General features: G+C 33.2%; 4 protein-coding genes across 5 annotated transcripts; all 4 read left to right on the forward strand.

The window, feature by feature from the left end:
* Positions 1-4,177: 4,177 nt before the first annotated feature.
* LOC142638859 (glyoxylate/hydroxypyruvate reductase HPR3-like) lies at positions 4,178-7,800 on the forward strand. 2 transcript variants are annotated; one of them, XM_075812917.1, is made up of 3 exons: positions 4,178-4,955; positions 6,807-7,338; positions 7,603-7,800. In XM_075812917.1, the coding sequence occupies exons 1-2, from the start codon at positions 4,494-4,496 to the stop codon at positions 7,329-7,331; spliced, it is 987 nt and encodes a 328-aa protein (XP_075669032.1). In that variant the 5' UTR covers positions 4,178-4,493; the 3' UTR covers positions 7,332-7,338; positions 7,603-7,800. The 2 variants fall into 2 exon arrangements, with proteins under 2 accessions (XP_075669032.1, XP_075669030.1); XM_075812915.1 differs by lacking the exon at positions 7,603-7,800 and having other exon boundaries at positions 6,807-7,523.
* Positions 7,801-8,107: 307 nt separating this feature from the next.
* Positions 8,108-8,638, forward strand: LOC142640192 (glyoxylate/hydroxypyruvate reductase HPR3-like). Its single transcript, XM_075814276.1, has one exon. The coding sequence runs from the start codon at positions 8,108-8,110 to the stop codon at positions 8,636-8,638; it is 531 nt and encodes a 176-aa protein (XP_075670391.1).
* Positions 8,639-10,482: 1,844 nt separating this feature from the next.
* LOC142638353 (glyoxylate/hydroxypyruvate reductase HPR3-like) lies at positions 10,483-12,830 on the forward strand. Its single transcript, XM_075812377.1, has 2 exons — positions 10,483-11,108; positions 12,155-12,830. Exons 1-2 carry the CDS (start codon positions 10,632-10,634, stop codon positions 12,677-12,679), a joined length of 1,002 nt encoding a protein of 333 aa, XP_075668492.1. The 5' UTR covers positions 10,483-10,631; the 3' UTR covers positions 12,680-12,830.
* A 3,043-nt stretch (positions 12,831-15,873) lies between these two features.
* LOC142638394 (glyoxylate/hydroxypyruvate reductase HPR3-like) lies at positions 15,874-18,168 on the forward strand. The gene is made up of 3 exons (XM_075812431.1): positions 15,874-16,476; positions 16,924-17,468; positions 17,870-18,168. Exons 1-2 carry the CDS (start codon positions 15,982-15,984, stop codon positions 17,446-17,448), a joined length of 1,020 nt encoding a protein of 339 aa, XP_075668546.1. The 5' UTR covers positions 15,874-15,981; the 3' UTR covers positions 17,449-17,468; positions 17,870-18,168.
* Positions 18,169-19,791: the final 1,623 nt, after the last annotated feature.

Consider the following 19,791-nt stretch of genomic DNA (forward strand, 5'->3'; position numbering starts at 1 on the left):
AGATAAAGGTTAAAAATTGAAAGTTAAAAAAAAAAAAGTTAATAATTTTGAAATGAATCCCCCAATCCCTTTCACATATGAGGTGGCAGAGGATTGAGATCTAGGCAATACTCTCAACCTTCTCACAAAACTTTTTTACATTTTCAATTTTTTACTTCTTTTTTATTTTTTATTTATTTTTATTCAATAGTAAGATTTAATTTTTTTTTTTTTTTTTTTTCAATTTTCAATCTTAGGCATTTTTTAAACCCTCAATTTTAGCCACTGAATACTTAGAATATTGCATCAAGTGCAATCCTTAGAATATTACATATGATCTCAAACGATCACATTACTATTGTAATTTTGTTGAGAAGAGATAAATTTAGTAAGTCTTGAGCCACATAGGAATTAATCATATTAGCATACTGAGCCAAAATAATAATAATAATAATAATAATAATAATAATAATAATAATAATAATAATAATAATAATAATAATAGAGAGTAAACATTAGAAGGTTTATAATAATAAAAAGTCAAATTTACACATTTTCATCTAAAAATTACCCATATGAAATAAGCTAAAATTATGTAAATATGGAAAAAGAAAAGAGTAAACATTAGAAGGTTTATAATAAAAAAAATAGTCAAATTTACAGATTTTTATCTGAAAATTACCCATATCAAATAAGCTAAAATTGTGTAAATATACAAATCTTACATCAAAACTTAAATCCAAAAAATTTATAAAAAAAAATCCCGACCAAACTCACAACAAAACTCAAATCCAAAAGAACCATAGCAAACCAATCACCACATCAAAAGCTATAACCACCCCCCCCCCCCCCACTGCAAATCAACCCATTTCAGAAGTGGCTCTGGCTAGGGCCGGCCCTAGGCTTAGGCCATTTAGGCAATGCCTAGGGCCCCCTACTAGAGAAAAACCCCAAATTTTGGAGCAAAAATTGAAATATAATTTTTAAAATTTTTTTTTTTGAGATATAAGAAAAAAAAATAGTTTTACATTTTTCCTCTACTTTTAAGAAGTTCCAAAGAATTGAGTAATACTAGAGATAATACAACTTTAGATATATAGGGCTTACAAATATGTGTCACTAATTACAAAAAATAATTTAGATAGGAAAATGCTAGAAATACTATACATTTTACTTCAAAACATTTATAAATTGATATGACAATTAATATGATTTATGGATGTCAACAACCTATTAAATACATTTTTAAATTACTTTTTGTGATTGATGATACATCTTTATAAGCCTCATGGTGTAAAATTTATAATGTCTTTAACATCATTCATTCAAATACTTATTTATTATCTTCTTGTAGTGTTACTAATCACATTCATTGCTACATTGTTTGTAAATTTTTTGTAATAAAATTTTCTATAGCTTTATCATTTCTTAAAAAAAAAAAAAAGCATATTACAAGATAAAAATAAATGGATTTTTGTTATAAAAAAAAATTATGATATTAAAAACTAGTTAAACATTATTTAAGTAATATAAAAAAGGCCTCATTTAAATATATCGCCTTAGGCTTCAAAATTTGTTGGGCCGCCCTTGGCTCTAGCCGATTTGGTTAATTCAAACCCAAGTTTAAAAGCTTTCGAACCAAGATCTTCCTAGATTTGTTTCAAGTTGTCTTTAGTTCAAACCCAAATCTAATGATTTTTAACCCAAATTTGGTTCGTGTTGGCTCTGATTGGAGCACCGACAAACCACCGCCAAAAACTAGATGAAAACCCAGATGAAAACCACCGCCATATATGCCAAAAAAAGGAATCTAGGCGATCTTGATCGATGCCAGTCAAAGGAAAATCGCCCCACAGCGATTCAGTGGTACCCAATGATTCGATTGATGAACACCCCTAAGAGAGAGTGGGTCGGGTTGGAGAGAGAGAGAGAAACAAAGGGACAAGAAAGAGAAGATAGAGAAGGGAAATCTGAGGGAGAAATTGTGGGATGAGAGAAAAGAGTAAAGTTTGAGGGAAAGAAAAATGACGGAGGGGTTACAATTAATGTTAAGGGTGTTAAGGATTAATATGTTTTTTAGGGACCTAATTGGTTCATTTTAAGATGTTTTACACCTGAGTGGTATTTGCCAAACTTCAGGGGAGGTTAATGGAATTTACCCATTATAATTTTTACCAAGTCTTCTCTTATCATAATTGATTCCCTAGCATTGGTCTTTTTTTGGGGCATAGTTTGCCAATATGATCGATTCCTATGTGACTAGAGTCAAGGACTTACTGGGGCGGCCACCTTTTACCCTATGTTTGGTTTAAATTAAGGAAATGGAAGAGAAGAGAAAAAGAATAAGGGAATTGGGAAAAATGTGGACCTAAGTGATAAGTTTTTTGAACAGATTTAGCTCATTTAGTTTATTCTTATGCTATTCAAATAGTGGAAAAAAAAATTAATTTCTCTTCATTTCCCTTCTCTTCCTCTCAAACCAAACATAGTATTAGTCCCAACATTCAAATGAACCCTGGGTTGGCATTTTTTTAATATATATAATATTTTTTATTTTTTAAAGGTTTTGATGTCTTGCTAAAATAAAATTTTGAACATCTTAACTTTTTTTTTAAGTCTAACTAAAATAATGAGCTTGAATATGACCCTCTTAACAAATCTATCCTTACGTATAAAATTATAATTAATTTATAATTTATTACTAAATTTGTGAGTAACCTGACAGAATTTAAATTTGCTTTTAATTAGTTATCTGTTTAGTGAGGGAGCATGAGCTAGTCAACCAGTGGGTAGTAGATATTAACATCAAAAGACAATTAAAATAATATTTAGATAATGGGCAATTCTGTAAATAAAAAAAAAAGACAAGGAACGTGGGATAGGAAAGTGATTGAGTGAAGACAAAAGCAAATGTTCACACAATAATTTTTTTTTAATACAATTACAAAAACCAATAATTGTTAAAGTTAATTTGAATTGTTAAATAAAAAATTGTAAAGAATAATGACATAAACTAATAGATAAAAGAATTATAAGCAGTAATAATTAAATTTCACTTAGCTTTTATTTTAGAGAACCCAAAATAAAAATAAAAATACAACAAGATTCTCAAAAAGAAAAAAATCAATCAAAATACAACGTTGTATTTTGTTAACAAAGCCTCCATAACGTTGACTACTAGGCCTTTTTTTTGTATGACTTGGCCTCTTAGTAACCCCATCCATTTCATCTCTCCCTTCCTATGTTTTTTATGATGTTAATGGCCCGGTTCTCCTTATAGGCTTCTGCCTCCTTCGAGCCCCCTTTAATAAAATTGAAATCTCACTCCTACTTGCCGAACAAAATAAAAATATAACAAAGCCAACTAGCAACAAAAACATATATATATATATATATATATATATATAAAATGCCTACTATTTATTGGCTAGCTACAATGAAACATAATTATTTAAGTGTATTGATTCTCTTACCCCCAATATTCTACATTGCATAAATATCACTTATTTTATAATTTAAATGTGAACATCATAAAAATGTGGACACTAACATTGTAAAGGTTTGTTCAAGAAGAATGCTTCCAAATTTGCTACCGCAAGTTCACGCATACTTGCAAGAGTCTCGTAAGTAAATGCAACTCTATGTGGCGACAGTACAACATTATCCAAGGCAAAGAGCTTTGGGGTAGGAGAGAAAGAAAAGAAAAAAAAGAGAAATAAATGGTGATAAAATGACACAATTTGCAGAAGTTAAGTTGTGATTTTTACGTTTCCCTAGTCCCTACTACTATTCATAAATATTTAGTTTTTTTTTTCTTGGGCAAAGAGCCAACAGTATAATATGAAATTTGTTTTTTGTTTTGTTTTTTTAATCTATTAATTCACATTCAACTGAGCAAGATGACAGTCTCCCACACAAGCGAAAGTACAGGACTGCCGGATGATCTGTATTATTGAAACAGACAACTTTTTACAGCTCAGTGTGTTTTGCATCTTTATGAACTACGTAATTGCAAGCTCTGCAGAATGGACCCCGATCCTCTCCATTTCCCTTTAAAATGGAGAGTGTCCATTTTACGGTGAGATTTATTTGAAAACCATCAACGCTCAAAATACTGCCACCTCATAACTTAACTCAGACTACACTTAATTATAGTTAAACACTTAAACCAGAGGTTCTCTCACCAAAGCCATCTGAATATTTCAAATATTTCAAACTCTCTTTCTCACTCTCTTCTCCAATGTTTGACTTTCTGTCTCTTTCTCTCTCTCTGATTCTGTAAATACAAAATCCCCTAATTTTCACAAACCCTAGGATGCCGTGTTGAGCGCAGAAGCAGTACATATATGTGAGTTGTAAATGAAGTTGTAACATCCAAAAAAGAAATAAAAATTGCAATGAAATAGAGTTTCTGCAATACTCTGTTTTTTTCACATTTAGCATAACAGCAACTTAAATAGTTCTACTCTTAGCCATATTGTTCTAAACTTGCACCCAACATAAACCACCAATTAATGGCACATGGAATTATTTATAATCACCTCGATCTCCCACAAGTCTTGGTTGTTCGTCCACCAGACTCTTTCTCTCTTTACCAGTCCCAATACTCACACAAGTTCCATTTCTTGAAAGCATGGGAGTCACCAGTCCCACTAGACCAATTCTTGAGCACCAATGCACGTAACGTACAAGCATTGCTAAGCTGTGGCCGTTTTCCTATCAACGTTGACCTCCTCCGCCTCCTTCCCTCACTGCGCCTTGTTGTCACCCCCAGTGCCGGCCTCAACCACATTGACTTGTCTGAGTGTCACAGCCGGGGAGTTGCGGTGGCCAATGCCGGAAGTGTGGCTTGTTGTGACGTCGCCGATTTGGCTGTTGGATTGTTCATTGACGTGCTTAGGAAAATTTCGGCTGCTGATCGATATGTTATGCAAGGGCTTTGGGCTAGCAAAACAAGTTATCCTCTCGGTTCTAAGGTGTTCTCTGTCTCTACTTGATCTCTAATTCTCTATATAATATTAGTCTTTTTTTTTTTTTAATTAGAAATAGTGTCTCCGGTGACCAAACCCTCAGCACAAGTCGTCAAAGTGGCAGCTTCAACCACTAAACTGCCGGCTCTGGCTTCCCAGTTCACCATATCGGTGACCTAGCCACCATATAGGGGAAGCCCCTGTGTATTCTTATACATAAAATATTTTACCAAAATTTTAAAGGTAAACATTGTAAGACTTTTTATAAAGAATTTTTTGGTCAACGAAAAATATTTTACAAGTTTGATCATATTTTTACCTGCAAACAAACCCATGAAAATAAGAAAACATTTTCTAGAAAATATTTTACTCTAAAACAAATGAAGAGAGACATGCATATTCGGTAAGCATTCACTTCCCCCCTTTTAGTGTAATCTAAGACGGAATCAAATTTATATTAGAATGCGAGTTATGTTAACATGTGTGTGTATACATATACACAAATATGTACAAAAATATATTTTATTAAAAAATAACTTCTATTTTACCTCTTATCGAAGCTATATCTTGGTAATGATATTTCTTAGAGTAAATTTTAACTATTATCATGCATATCTGGTATGAAATTCTTAATAATTTCATTTTCAATATAAATTATCAAAAAAAAAAAATTAGTAAACACAAATAACTTGTTTCTAAACCTATTACTTAATTCTTTTTTTAAGAAAATCATGAGACTTTTTTTTGGGGGGGGGGGGGGGGGGGGAAGGGTGTTATCTTTTTTTCCTTTTCTTTTTTGTAAGCCAAATTCCTCACATGTTTTATATATATAATTTTTTTTTTTTTTGGGGGTAGAATACTTGTGGTTCCACCCCTAGCTAGGTGTAGTGATGATTTATGTCTTTCAACAGTTTAATTCTTAAGCGGGGAAAGGGCTAGGTCAAAGCGGGTTGATAAACACAAAAACACGAGTTCTTCCTTAATCTGTTAACAGTTCATATTTGAATGCATGGTACTTGTAATTAATAAGTAATTAAGTATCTAAGCATTTGTTAATGCTCAAAAGCGAATGAAGTGACAAGACAGTTTAAATGTAATTGTGGCCTGCGGTTGGGTATAAAAATCGTAAGTTTTGAACATTGAAAATATCAATTGGTTTTTGGTGTTAATAGAAACCATATTCTTTATTTAATAACAAGAGATTTTACCAATTTGAGTTAAATGAAATTTACACATTTTATACTTAAACTAAAACTGCTAGCAGTACAAATGTTATTTTTATAATTAAAAAAAAAAAAAAAAAACACCCTTTAAACACACGTAATGCGGCTAGGAAGGACTATATTTTATTCTATACTACTATTTAAGGGGCTTTACTGTTTGGATTCCTCTTTTTTTAATTCAAAAATGTCTTTACAATCCTATGTTAAAGTAGAGACAAAATTAAAGGACAATTCGATAAAAATGCAACTCTAACTCCAACTAAAACATTGCCTAAAAAATAGGACAACTTTTCTCTTTATTTTTAAATTTATTTATTCACTTATAAATTAAATTTTAAAATAAAAATTTTATATATAATAATTAAATACAGTTTTTTTTTTTACAAAATAGGACCACTAAAAAAAACCTTATCGCACGCGCAAAGCACGTGTGATGAGGCTAGTTTCCTGTTACGTCTTTAATACAAACAAATCATGAAAAGATGACATTGGAAACCTTGCTTTGCGTTTCTTATGATTTCGGCTTGCAATGGGCCAGTGTTAGGGATGTGCATAGTATAATATTGTCAATCACCTTTCCGATTATTGATATCGATTTGTAGTCTAATGCAAAAATAAATGTTGATGATTACAGTTGAAAGGCAAACGAATTGGGATTGTTGGATTAGGAAGCATTGGCCAAGAAGTTGCTAAAAGGCTTGAGGCTTTTGGCTGCAGTATCTCGTACAACTCAAGGAATCAGAAAAAGTCATTTTCATACCCTTTCTATTCCAATGTTGTTGAACTCTCAGCTAACAGCGATGCCCTTGTCATTTGTTGTGGCTTAAGTGATCAAACCCACCGCCTGATTAACAAGGAGGTCTTATTGGCATTGGGAAAAGAGGGTGTCCTCATCAATGTTGGACGAGGAGCAATTATTGATGAGAAGGAAATGGTGCAGTGTTTGGTTCAGGGCGACATTGGAGGTGCTGGTTTAGATGTGTTTGAGAATGAGCCTAATGTTCCTAAAGAGCTCTTTGCCTTGGATAATGTCGTGCTGTCGCCACATAGAGGTGCATTTACTCCTGAGACCCTAACGAGTATGCGTGAAATTGCAGTAGGGAATTTGGAAGCATTCTTCTCCAATAAACCCTTACTTTCTCAGGTCATAGATGATTAAATAATCGGTAATTGTTCTCACACACAATGCCTGTATTGTCCACATTTAAATTATGAAATAAGTGATATTTACATAATGTACATTAATATCATGTGTGAGTGAATCAATACACTTTAATAATTATGTTGCATTGCAGCCTGTGTAGTAGGTGTTTTCTATACGTTGTTGTTGCTAGTTGGCATGGTTTTAGGATGCATGTGGAGTACTAGGCTAGTAGCTTTGTTGTTGTTGTTTTTTTTTTTGGGTAAGTAAAAGTGAGACTTTATTGAAGGGGTTCAAAAGGAGGCAGAGCCGCAGAGGCCTAAGGGAACTTGCCCATTAACATCTTCAAGGGATGAGATGGTTGGGGTTTTTAAGGAGGAGCTATACCATTCTTTGGATGCAAATTTCCTCCCTCTTATATGAAGATCGACTTTACACATGTAATTTGATACATGTTTTTTCTTTCTCACATAAAAGTAAACCATACATATGTGAGGTCCACATTTATGTGAGAATGAGAAAATTTCCGATGCATGGTGTATCTCCTTGTTCTTAACTGGCCAAGATATACCACCAAAAAAAAAAAAAAAAGGCCCAGCAGAGAACTTTAAGGGGGCTCTGTTGATTTATTCTCTTTTGATTGATTAATTTAGTGAATAGTGCTTTTTATTGTTTAGTATATTTTTTGGATTCTCTAAAGTAAAAGCAAATTACCCTCTGAAATATAAATTAGGCAAGATCATGATCAATCACACAGACTGCAGAGGATCAAAATCCTACAAAAATACATACATATGGCACATCATGATGGTGATGATGATTATGTTCATGCTCATTTTTATGACCAACCTCAAGACTTACCCCAAGTATTGGTCATCCGTCCACCTCTATCCTTCTCAAACTTCCAATCTCAATACTCTCACAAGTTCCAGTTCTTGAAAGCATGGGAGTCACCACTTCCTCTAGACCAGTTCTTGACAACCCATGCAAACTCAGTCCAAGCCATGCTCTCCACCGTCAGCTACCCAGTCACCGCTCCTGTCCTCCGTTTGATTCCCTCACTGCGCCTCATCGTCACCCCCAGCGCTGGCCTAAATCACATTGACTTAGACGAGTGCCGCAGCCGTGGAATCTGTGTAGATAATGCTGGGAACTTGAATTCTGAAGACGTGGCCGATGTGGCCGTGGGCTTGTTGATTGATTTGCTTAGAAAGATTCGGCTGCCTATCGGCATGTTAAGCAAGGCCTTTGGGCTAGCAGAGGCGATTATCCTCTTGGTTCGAAAGTCATCCTTCTTTTTATTCTCTACACGATTTATTTTATGAAAATTGTTAGTCTTCCTACAAATTATGATGATTACTGATTAGTGCTACATATAAAGGTCAAATTACTTTTTTATGATTAGTGAGATTATTGTCTATAAGATTTATACGGTAAAATTTATAACATTTCTATAATAACTCTAAATTTATTTTTTGGGCCAAAAGTCTTTGTAACTTATATCTGGTTTTTCAAAGGAGATGTTGAGGGTTTAAATCTCGAATTATAAGGGAATTTTTATAGCAAGCCTAGGCTAGTAAGCATGAGTGGGAATGAGCAATGACTTGAGTTTAGTTCTGTAGTTTTAGCAGGGGTAGCATTCTGTGCAATAGAGTTGACAAATCCACTTCCCAAGAAGATAGAAAGAGGTCTATTATATTATTATACAAAAGATTTTAAATAGTGAAAGAATTCTACATACAGTATTTCTTAGAAACACAATCCTGCAAATATATATTGCTCAATCAAATAAAGATTAAAGAATACAAATATTCAAACATTGTAGACACCAAAGCCAATCAACCAAGGATTCATATAAGACAAAAGGCTCTAATAAAATATTATAAAAAGGAAGAAGGAAAGATCAACAAACTATACCAATTTCAGTCAAACACATAACCCACATAATCAAAAGATCCAACTACATGATAGACACAAAACCAGTTTTCTAAGTTTCGCGCCGTGTATCTACTATTACCGATTTAGTATTTTACAACAAACACAAATTCCTTTCACCGTTAAATTACAAAAATAAATTAAAATATATTTTGAAAGTCTACTTTAAGACTGTTGGTTCTATTTCAACAATTTATTTTTGTGATAAAGCAAAAGAAACAATACACAAATCTAAGAATAAGCAATAATACAAATAGATGTACAAGACAAAAAGCAATAAAAAAAATACTGAATATATATATATATATAAAGAGAAATCTGCAAATAATTAAAAACTCACAGACCAAATGCATGAAGGATGAACAATTCAGATCAAGCATTGTATTTGACACAATCTCCTTAAAGCAGATTTCGTCCCTCACACAATCACTGTGATGCTTTGAGACTCACGGACATCTGCCTCCCAGGATAAAATGATTTACAGCACGAAAATGAAGCATACAAGGTCGTACTTTGCGAACTACTCAATGTCTCTTGCTCTCTCTTTGACACAAAATGAAATGCACAAAAAATATTCTTACTAGGAGAGTTTTTTTTCTGAAAAATAGTTTTTATGAATGATGGACTATGTAAAAATTATACGTTATTGAACAGACACTCTGTTTCAGTAATAACTGCTCTGCACAGACTAACTGACTCAAAATTAAAATAATAAAATATTATTATTTGGACAAGTAGGCCCAGTCCACATACGCCAAAAGCTCAACCCAATGTCCAACTCATGAGCATATAAACTCTATGTGAAATTCAGGATTTTTACCACTTTTAATAGCATCTTTAAGTGAACATAGAAATATCAATTTCTTAGTCACTCCATGTTATGTTTCCAACAAATCTTAGGTATCAAATTGTTACTAATTATAATTTAGGTCTACTACTTACATCATTTTGTTTATCTACAAATAATCACTTGTCACTTAAAATTTATTGTTAAAATATTATAAACTTTTTTTACTCGAGGGAGAGTACATAGGAAGTGGTTGCCCCATAGCGCTTCCTATCGTGGTTAGGTGAAGAGAGGAATGTCAGTTGAAGAGAAAGTAGACAAAAGCTTGAAGCATAAGATTTAACAACGTTGAATGTTTTGTGGGACCAATCACGAATGACTATAAGCTCATTTGTTTCACCTTGAAAAGGGAAACTCACATAACGTGTCAAACAACGTAATGTGGAGGCTTCCTGTGCCTGCCATAAATTAATCTGTCAAGATAGAATCTTGGAGCAAAAATATAAATAAATATCCTAACTTTTCACTTTAAAAATTAACTTGGAACTTACTCTCATCTTCCTTCATTTCCAGATCTTAGAATTCCCAAAATAGCAATGGCAACTCCTAATCATCCAGGAAATCATGACCACCAGTCAAAAGAGCTCCCACAAGTCCTAGTCCTTGAGCCACCGCCAATCATGAAATTACATGGAGACCAGTTCTTGAATGACTTCCAATTGTTGAAAGCATGGGAGTCACCACTTCCTCTAGACCAATTCTTGAGCATCCATGCACAATCAGTCAAAGCCCTCCTCACTCCTGGCCGCTATCCGCTCACCAGAAATATCCTCCAGCTGCTCCCCTCACTGCAGCTTGTGGTAACCACCAGTGCTGGCCTTAATCACATCGACTTGCCGGAGTTCCAGAGGCGTGGCATCGCTATAGCCAGTGCTGGGGATGTGTACTCTGAAGATGTAGCTGATATGGCAGTAGGATTATTGATTGATGTGTTGAGGAAGATATCAGCTGCTGACCGCTATGTGAGGAAGGGACTTTGGGATACAAAAGCAGAGTTTCCTCTTGGCTCTAAGGTAATCACCTCTGTTTCATCATCTTGTATTGATCACTAGCTACCATACTTTTTGTGGGATACTAATTTCAGGTGTAGAGAGACTGGCATAGGTACTTTTTATATACTTGATTTTGAATGGGAAAAATAATTCTGACTCACTTTTTGAATGTTGTCTTTTCATAGTCTTGACTCTTGAAACAGATAGCTTATATAGAAGTGAAAAATTATGCAATTTTAAGTGTTAGGATCCTCTCCATTGGAAAATGGATCTATTTCATAGTTCAATTTTTTTCTTGATTTATAGTTCAGATTAAATATTATAGAAATCCAAAGATGTATCTATTGTCATGTCATTTAAAGTTTGTGAGTCTGCTGCAAGCCTGCAAGTTGAGTCTCTCTCTTTTGGGATAAATTAAATCAAACATTTTCATTGAAAACTCCTTGCAATTATAATATTAAATTTCTATTTATTTCTTGGATGATTCAATGTTTGATATATCTTTCGCCTTCCACCACAAAAGGTATAAGAAATTATGGTGTTTGAGGCTTTGAGCTACCCTTAAGTTTTTGCTAGTTGTAGCTTCCACTTTATTAATGCTTATCCTGAGAATTTCTGCATATCAATGGACTCAAATAAAGTAGTTAAGTTATTTGTAGGGATGAGAATCTGGATTCAATTGCCTCTAGACGCAGTTGAAATGGCACATGCATAGCATAGGATATTGTCTGCATCTGATTTTAATTATGCTCTGCATTTGATTTAAACCATAAATAACAACTGGAAAATGCTTTATGCTGAGGAATCAGTGATAGTGATTAGATTTCATTTTTTGAGAATACAATTTACAAGAATAAGAGCTTGCCATGTAAATGGAGCCTTAAAAATAGTGGTAAAGAAACAATAATGATTCTGCATGTTGTTACTATGATTAACATTTGTCACCATGACAACTGTTCTAATGTTAAGATGTTGTGCTTGTCAACATAACATCACCATTGCTGAAATCACTTGTTACAATGCTTCTTTCTCTATTTCTGTTTAATGTTAGTGATTGGTAATTCCAGTTGTGCAGCAAGCGAGTTGGGATAGTTGGTTTAGGAAGCATTGGCCAAGAAGTTGCAAAAAGGCTCCAGGCCTTTGGTTGCAGAATCATGTACACATCAAGGAACAAGAAGCCATCTGTTTCATACCCTTATTACTCCAATGTTCTTGAACTCGCAGCTGATAGTGATGTGCTAATTATATGTTGTGGTCTAACCGAGCAAACACGCCACATGATTAATAAGGATGTCATGTTAGCATTGGGAAAAGAAGGAGTCGTCATTAATATAGGACGCGGGGCTATAATCAATGAGAAGGAGTTAGTGCAGTGCTTGGTGCAACGAGAGCTGGCAGGAGCTGGGTTGGATGTGTTTGAGAATGAGCCTCATGTTCCAAGAGAGCTTTTAACCATGGATAATGTTGTGTTATCACCACATAGGGCTGTCCGTACGCCAGAATCATTAACAGCAATGTGTGAACATGTGAAAGGGAATTTGGAAGCTTTCTTCTCGAATAAACCGTTACTTTCTCCAGTCATGAATATATGAACATGTCATCCTGCGTCTTTGGAATTGATTCTCTTTAACAGCACAATTGATTCTCCAAATTGGTATAAATCTTATCTTATAATGGTATAACACGGTTCTTTCATGTAATGGGTATACGAAACATAATTAGGGTAGTTACGAGTTGGGATTAGATTAAATTACTGGTATACTTGTATCTAGCTGCATAACACGGTTCTTTCAATATATATAGATATGGATGAAAGGAGTTAAATTCCATGTTGAGGTACATGCTGACGCAGTTTAATCCGGAATTGGGCAAAATTTTTGGAAAAAATTAGTTCAAGTATTTATAATCATATTTACAGACTTTAACAATAATTCAACTATTAATTTCTTATCTGTATATTTTGATCTCAAATTTCTTAGCAATTAAGTTTTTGATTTTATGTTCAATGAGAACAATTTTTGCCCCAAAGTTAAGAGTATGTTTGGTAACTATTTTTCTCCTTATTTTCTATTTTCAAAAATAATTTTCTATTTTTGCGACTAAAAAACTTGTTTGGCAACTCAAAATAGACAGAAAACAAAAACTATTCTCAAAATTCAATTTGTGAAGAAAACTAAAAACATGTAAAAAACTGTTTTTGGTTTCTACTTTTCAAAAGTTAATAAAAACACGTATTTAATTTAATGAATGTATCTCATTTAATGAGTTAGCATTAGAGTTCACATGAACATATTTTAGTATTTTTTATTTCTTTTCTTCAAAAAACTATCTTCTTAATTTCAACTAACTAAATATGTTTTGATTTCAAAAATACAAGAAAATTGTTTTTTCTTTATATTCCCAAAAACAAGTTTTTGAAAATAGAAAACAAAAATTGTTACTAAACATAACCTAAATGTCCGACGCAGGACTTTGCCGCTCGTATGAACTACCAACAGCGGAGCTGTATTTGTTTTTCATTTTCTTAGAACAAATTCCATTTTGACATTATAATGCACCATAATTTCATAAAACTAATTATACTGTAGATATTTTGCGAAAAGAAAGAAAGATGTTATTATTATTTTTTTAATTCAATAGTTAGGAGGTAGTGGTTTGAACCCTAAACATCTTTTATTGGAAATACCAAGAAGTACTAGTTTGATTATTACAAAGTTTTTGGAAAAAAGCTTACTAATTACACCACTTGTGCATGCCAAAAGCTTATTAATTACACCACTTGTGCAAGTAAGGGTGGCAATTTGTGTTTCAACTTGTATTCATGTAATGTATAAAATTAATAAATAAATAAATAAATTACAATCACATCGTATCAAGGTAAGGAAAAATTATTTCATTTACCCGCTTTATGAACTGAGGCCCTCACGAGGATATGGATTCCACTACAATAGGATCCACATGAGCTTGCTCTGTGTAGTGGGCACATGAGATAATTTTTGCAAGGTAAATTTATTCAACTATATAGGTCAATCTTGACTCTAGGGTTGGCCGTAGGCCTAGGCCACATAGGCCATTGCCTATGGTCCCCTACTAGAGAAAAGCCATAAAACTTTGGGGTAAAATTTGATTTTTTTTTTTTTTTTTTTTTGGATATAGAAAAAAAAAAGTTTTACAATTTTTCTTCTATTTTTGAGAAGTTCCAAAGAATTGAGTAATGATAGAGATAAAACAACTTTAAATAAATATGTCTTACAAATATACCTGTTACTAATAATTAGATAGAAAAATGATAGAAATATTATAAATTTTACTTCATACACCTTTACAAATTAATGTTACATTTAAAATAATTTGTGGACTTCAAGCTCAACGACCTATTAAACGCATTTTTGAATTACTTTTTGTAGTTGGTGATATATTTGTAAAATTTACAATATCCCTAATATCATTCATTCAAATAATTGTTTATTATCTTTTTGAAGTGTACATTTGTAGAAAAATTTGCTATAACTTTAGCATTTTTCCAAAAAAAAAAGCATATTAAAAAAAATGGATTTTTTTTATTAAAAATTATGATACTAAATAGTAAACACTAGTTAAATATTATTTAAGTGATAACAAAAATGCCCATTTGAATATATTGTCTTAGGCCTCCAAATTTATTAGATTGCCCTGCTTGACTAGACCCATTTAATAATTGTCCAAAAATTTCTCAGCCTTAACATTAATACTTTTTCAACTGGACATGTATTTAGCTTTAACTTGAGGTTTTAATTTTCATATTTTATTTACTTAGTGGGTAATGTAGTAGTTTATCATTAAAACAAAATGTGATTTCATATAAAAAAGTATTGGAGGTAAGTCAAACATCTCTAACATAACTCATTTATTAAGAAGTAATGTTAAGGACACAAAAAATTTCACAACTTTTGTCACAAGTTGTGAGTGGTGGAAGAGTGGTGGAAGAGTGGACCTACCATTTAACCTTCACCATTCATAACTCACCTCATGGTGAGTTATGACAAAAATTGTAGAACTTTTTATATCCCTGCATTTTCCTTTATAAGAGGTTGACACAACATGTGCTATGATAACACTAGAACCCATGTGTGCCCTTAAGGCATACATTAGTAAATTATTTTAGAAAACTTAAAAAAAAAATAAAAAAGTTAACAACTTTTTTAATAACATTTTCAATTTATAAAAAAAATATTTTTAAAAATAAATAATTAAAATGTACTCTAAGGGCATGCATTAACCTAACTTAAAAGTAAAAATGGCGACAATTACTTTTGAATTTTGACGAAGACAAAAAACAACCATAAATTGAAAAAGCAAAGTGACAACCAATGACTACCAAAGAATAAAATAGAAGTGGCAAAGAGGCTTCTACCCACCACAACTTAAAAGTCATGACTCACACTCATGAATTTAAATACTAAAGTTAACTGTTTTAGTAGACGAACTATTAGAAAATAATGGTAACGTAAAATATGCGTTTGGTATCATATTTTTAATAATGTCGTTTTAAAAGTGAAAAAAATATAATTATATGTTTAGTATATATATGTTTTTTATTTTATTTTATTTTAAGTGATGACATATAATTTAATCAATGGACCCTACCATTTTTAAAATATTTATAAAAATATCATTGAGCAATGTGATTTGAAAATTGAAAATAAGCAGTAGGAATTCTCTAAATTGGGTGTCACACTAAAATAAGAATCATAGCTCCTAAATAAATCCACTGCCAAGAGTGTCACTTTTTTTTTGTCCACTTGATTAAACATTGGAATCCCACCAATTACGTTCATTTGCCAAACCAAAGTGATTCTCTCCCACTCCCTCTAGTGTCACCTCTCTCTCTCATACTGCCAAAAATCCACAGTCAATGGCTTCAGATCAGGCTACAACTCCACCGCCACCACCACTACCAGAAATCCAATCCCATGACCTCTCTCAAGTCATAGTTCTGCACCCTCCACCTGTTTTCAACTATTTCAAGGACCTTTTCTCCAAAAAATTCCACCTCCTAAAAGCTTGGGAGTCACCACTTCCTCTACACGAATTCTTGACCAACCATGCACACTCAGCTCAGGCCATGCTATGCTCTGGCACTGGACCTTCCATCTCCGCCGACATTATACGGCTTCTCCCATCGCTCAGGCTCGTCGCCACCACCAGTGCCGGCCTCAACCACATCGACCTCACCGAGTGCCGGAACCGTGGAATCTCTATAGCCAATGCTGGAGAAGCGTTTTCTGAGGATGTTGCGGACTTAGCTGTGGGCCTTTTGATCGATGTGTTCAGAAAGGTCTCGGCTTCTGATCGGTATGTCAGGCATGGGCTTTGGGCTACTAAGGGAGATTACCCACTTGGGTCTAAGGTCTTACTCTCTAACTTTTGAACTCTCTCTTTGCTTTTCTTGGATTTCCTCTGTCAATTATAGTACTTTTAGTGTGATGGTATGTTTATGATATACAATCTAGACTCAATTAAACTTTTTAGTTTCTATTTGGGACACCAAGTTTGATTCTTTTTTTGAAAATGGTCATTCTATCCATCTTTGTGACTGACATCATTTCTTTATTATTATTATTTTATCTTAACGGTTAGATAAATCACAGACATGGATGGAAGGAACATTTTGAAATAGAATTGTGAGCCAAAATGGAAAAATCTGAAATTACTAGAATAAAAATAATCCCAAACTTTAAGGGTCAAAATTTATTTACAGTATTCATTCTACTTCTTGCAATTGAATTGCTTTATTTATGTTTTGATTTTTATGTTATCTTTTATCCTGTGTAATGGTGATGATTGGTAACTGCAGTTAGGAGGTAAGCGAATTGGGATTGTTGGATTGGGAAGCATTGGCTTTCAAGTGGCAAAAAGGCTTGAGGCCTTTGGTTGCAACATCTCATATAACTCGAGGAAGAGGAAGGACTTTGTGTCATACCCTTTCTATACAAATGTATGTGAACTAGCGGCTAATAGTGATGTCCTTATTATATGTTGTGGATTGACTGAGCAAACCAGGCACATGATTAATAGGGAAGTTTTATTGGCATTGGGGAAGGAAGGAGTCATTGTCAATATTGGTCGTGGAGCTATTATTCATGAGAAGGAATTGGTGCAGTGTTTGGTACAAGGAGAGATTGGAGGTGCTGGCTTGGACGTGTTTGAGAATGAGCCTGATGTTCCTAAAGAGCTCTTTGAATTGGATAATGTTGTGTTGGCACCGCACATGGCTGTCTTTACAACAGAATCTTTTAAGGATTTGTGTGATTTAATGATTGGGAATTTGGAAGCTTTCTTTTCAAAGAAACCATTGCTTTCTCCAGTCATGAATGAATGAGTTATGGATTTCACTTGCTGGTAAGTTTCTCCTTCTTTTTGTGAAAGATTTTGATTAAGGCTTTAATTTCATGGAAGTGAAATTCCGGATGAGAGTATATTCTTTGAGTTGGCTAACTTATTGTACAAGTTCTGACTATGGTGCTCTTTATGGGCACTGTGAAGTTTTCTAATTGGTAAGTTTTGTATAAAATGTCATGTTTAGTGTAAAATTCTTTCAACATAACCGATTTCTCTGCTTCTTCTGATACAAAGATAAATGAATTCATCAAATCAGTTGTCGTACTTCTTATTATTTCTTTTGTTGTCTGTCTTCCGCATCCTGATTAATGCAGAAACATGTTGTTAAATGTTAAATGGATCCCAAATTCTAAGCTTGTTTGATCCCTTTTGGTGATTGATACTTTATTCGCTGGATGCAGGATATAAGGATTGGTATGGTAAATAAGTCAGTGGGCAAGGATGACTATGATTAGGAGCCTGAGTTGCAAGTTATGGTAATGTAGAATAGGCTAATGAAGCACTAATAAAGAGAGCACTCTTAGATTCTAGCTACACATTATATCTATTAAGGGCTCACTGTTCACAAACAGCACAATTGTCAGTGTGCGTGCCTCCATAAAACAATCATTCAACCTGTATGCGGCCAAGACCTAAATATAAATATTGTTGTAATACCACTGATTAATTTGACACTTTATTATTGTTTGTAGTACTGGAATTCTGCTCTCTCTCTCTCTCATATTTATTGAACTTGATCATTGATGGTTTCAAATGGGGAAAGAATGGAGTGGAAAACTCACTAAAAACATTATTTGGTATCTAAGTCTTGCTTAGTTTGTTAAACTTTTACCATCTACAGGCAAGTATGATTTGTTTCAAAGAAGCATAATAGTTCACAGATCATTATGCTCTAGCTCTTTATGTTTAATCTATTCTCATAATATTGTCTGTAAAATTTCTTGGAATAAATTCTAAGGATCATTGCCAATTTTTCATGTAGCACTCTCTTTTATGCTGTTGCTATAAATGTGACTTATTAATCTATGCATGTACCTAAAGTAGGGGGGCATTTGTATGTCTCGCGAGGGAGACATTCTCGTAATTTAAATTCCATGTATGGAGCTGTTATGGACAAAACAAAAGATGGCAACATTGCAACAAACTATAGCGTTTACCTAAATATGGCAGATAATGTAGCTATTTTCATGTATTGTACATTATATGGCCAAACAAGGCATTATAACAATATATTTTCAGCACTAGGGAAGCCTGGGAAGGTATAAATCATTGTTAAAAGAGGATGTTGGGCTATATTCGATGAGAAGGAATGGCTTTAATATAGTGCAATGATAGGTTGGAGGTGCTGGGTCGGATGTGTTTGAGAATGAGCCTGATGTTCCTAAAAATCTATTTCAATTAGATCATGATTCAATTAGATCACGTATTAAGTAAGAAGAAATTGATGCAGAACGTATTAGGAGAGAACTTATTTCATTAGTTGACATTTTGATTTTGAATGTTTTATTTTGAGTTAAGGATTGTTGGAGATGTAATTGCACCCTAACATAATCCCTAAAACCTATTAAAAAGACTCTCGGAAGAGATGATTCTATGCCCTTTGGTGCTGAAGGCTAGAATTTTCCTTTCTATAAAATTCACATGTTTCAATTATCTATGTTATAATATTATACAAGTTTTGTTCATAAGTTACTTTCCTAAGTACAAATATATTGTCGAATGGTAAATTTTTGTTCATTTAAGCCTAATAGAATAATAAGTATTAGGAACTTTGGTAAGCTTTATTGTGGTCAATGGGTACTTCGGCCCTTCAAATGTTATTATAGCCTGTATAGGCTCTATTTTGGTCAAGGCACTTTGGTAAGCACTATGCTGTAGAATGACAGTTTAAACTGAAGCCCAATTCATATTTATAATAATTCCAATCAGATTCAACCTAACAAATCCCATATGAGGTTGAACTCGACCAAACCCAATGTTAAAACATTCTATCTGCGGCTCTGCCCTAGGCCTGTTTCCGCATCCAAATTCTCATTTAATTTCCCAAGGCCCATTTCTAACCATTCGACTACAATTCTATGGACAAATGAGACAATCGAGCACAAAGTAAAATTGAGAGCAAAAGTGAATTGGTTTTTCTTAAACTACATGTTGAAATTGAGAGCCCTACGAAAATGAAAGTAAAAAATAATAAACAATAGAAGAATTAAATTTACAAATATTGCTATAAATAAAAATAAAAATTGAAATTATAAATAAAGATAAATATCATATATATTATATAATAAAACTTGGGCTTAGAAACTGTGTTAGTGCCAAATTA

Source organism: Castanea sativa, chromosome 6 (genome assembly GCF_040712315.1).
Source record: "Castanea sativa cultivar Marrone di Chiusa Pesio chromosome 6, ASM4071231v1".
In the NCBI taxonomy this organism is placed as follows: Eukaryota; Viridiplantae; Streptophyta; class Magnoliopsida; order Fagales; family Fagaceae; genus Castanea; species Castanea sativa.

Bases quoted from the DNA above. Each gene is read 5' to 3' on its own strand.
- LOC142640192 (XM_075814276.1), top strand. From the start codon at position 8,108: ATGGCACATCATGATGGTGATGATGATTATGTTCATGCTCATTTTTAT.
- LOC142638394 (XM_075812431.1), top strand. From the start codon at position 15,982: ATGGCTTCAGATCAGGCTACAACTCCACCGCCACCACCACTACCAGAA. The intron at 16,477-16,923 runs GTCTTACTCTCT...TGGTAACTGCAG, and splicing joins ATTACCCACTTGGGTCTAAG to TTAGGAGGTAAGCGAATTGG.
- LOC142638859 (XM_075812917.1), top strand. From the start codon at position 4,494: ATGGCACATGGAATTATTTATAATCACCTCGATCTCCCACAAGTCTTG. The intron at 4,956-6,806 runs GTGTTCTCTGTC...TGATGATTACAG, and splicing joins GTTATCCTCTCGGTTCTAAG to TTGAAAGGCAAACGAATTGG.
- LOC142638353 (XM_075812377.1), top strand. From the start codon at position 10,632: ATGGCAACTCCTAATCATCCAGGAAATCATGACCACCAGTCAAAAGAG. The intron at 11,109-12,154 runs GTAATCACCTCT...TGGTAATTCCAG, and splicing joins AGTTTCCTCTTGGCTCTAAG to TTGTGCAGCAAGCGAGTTGG.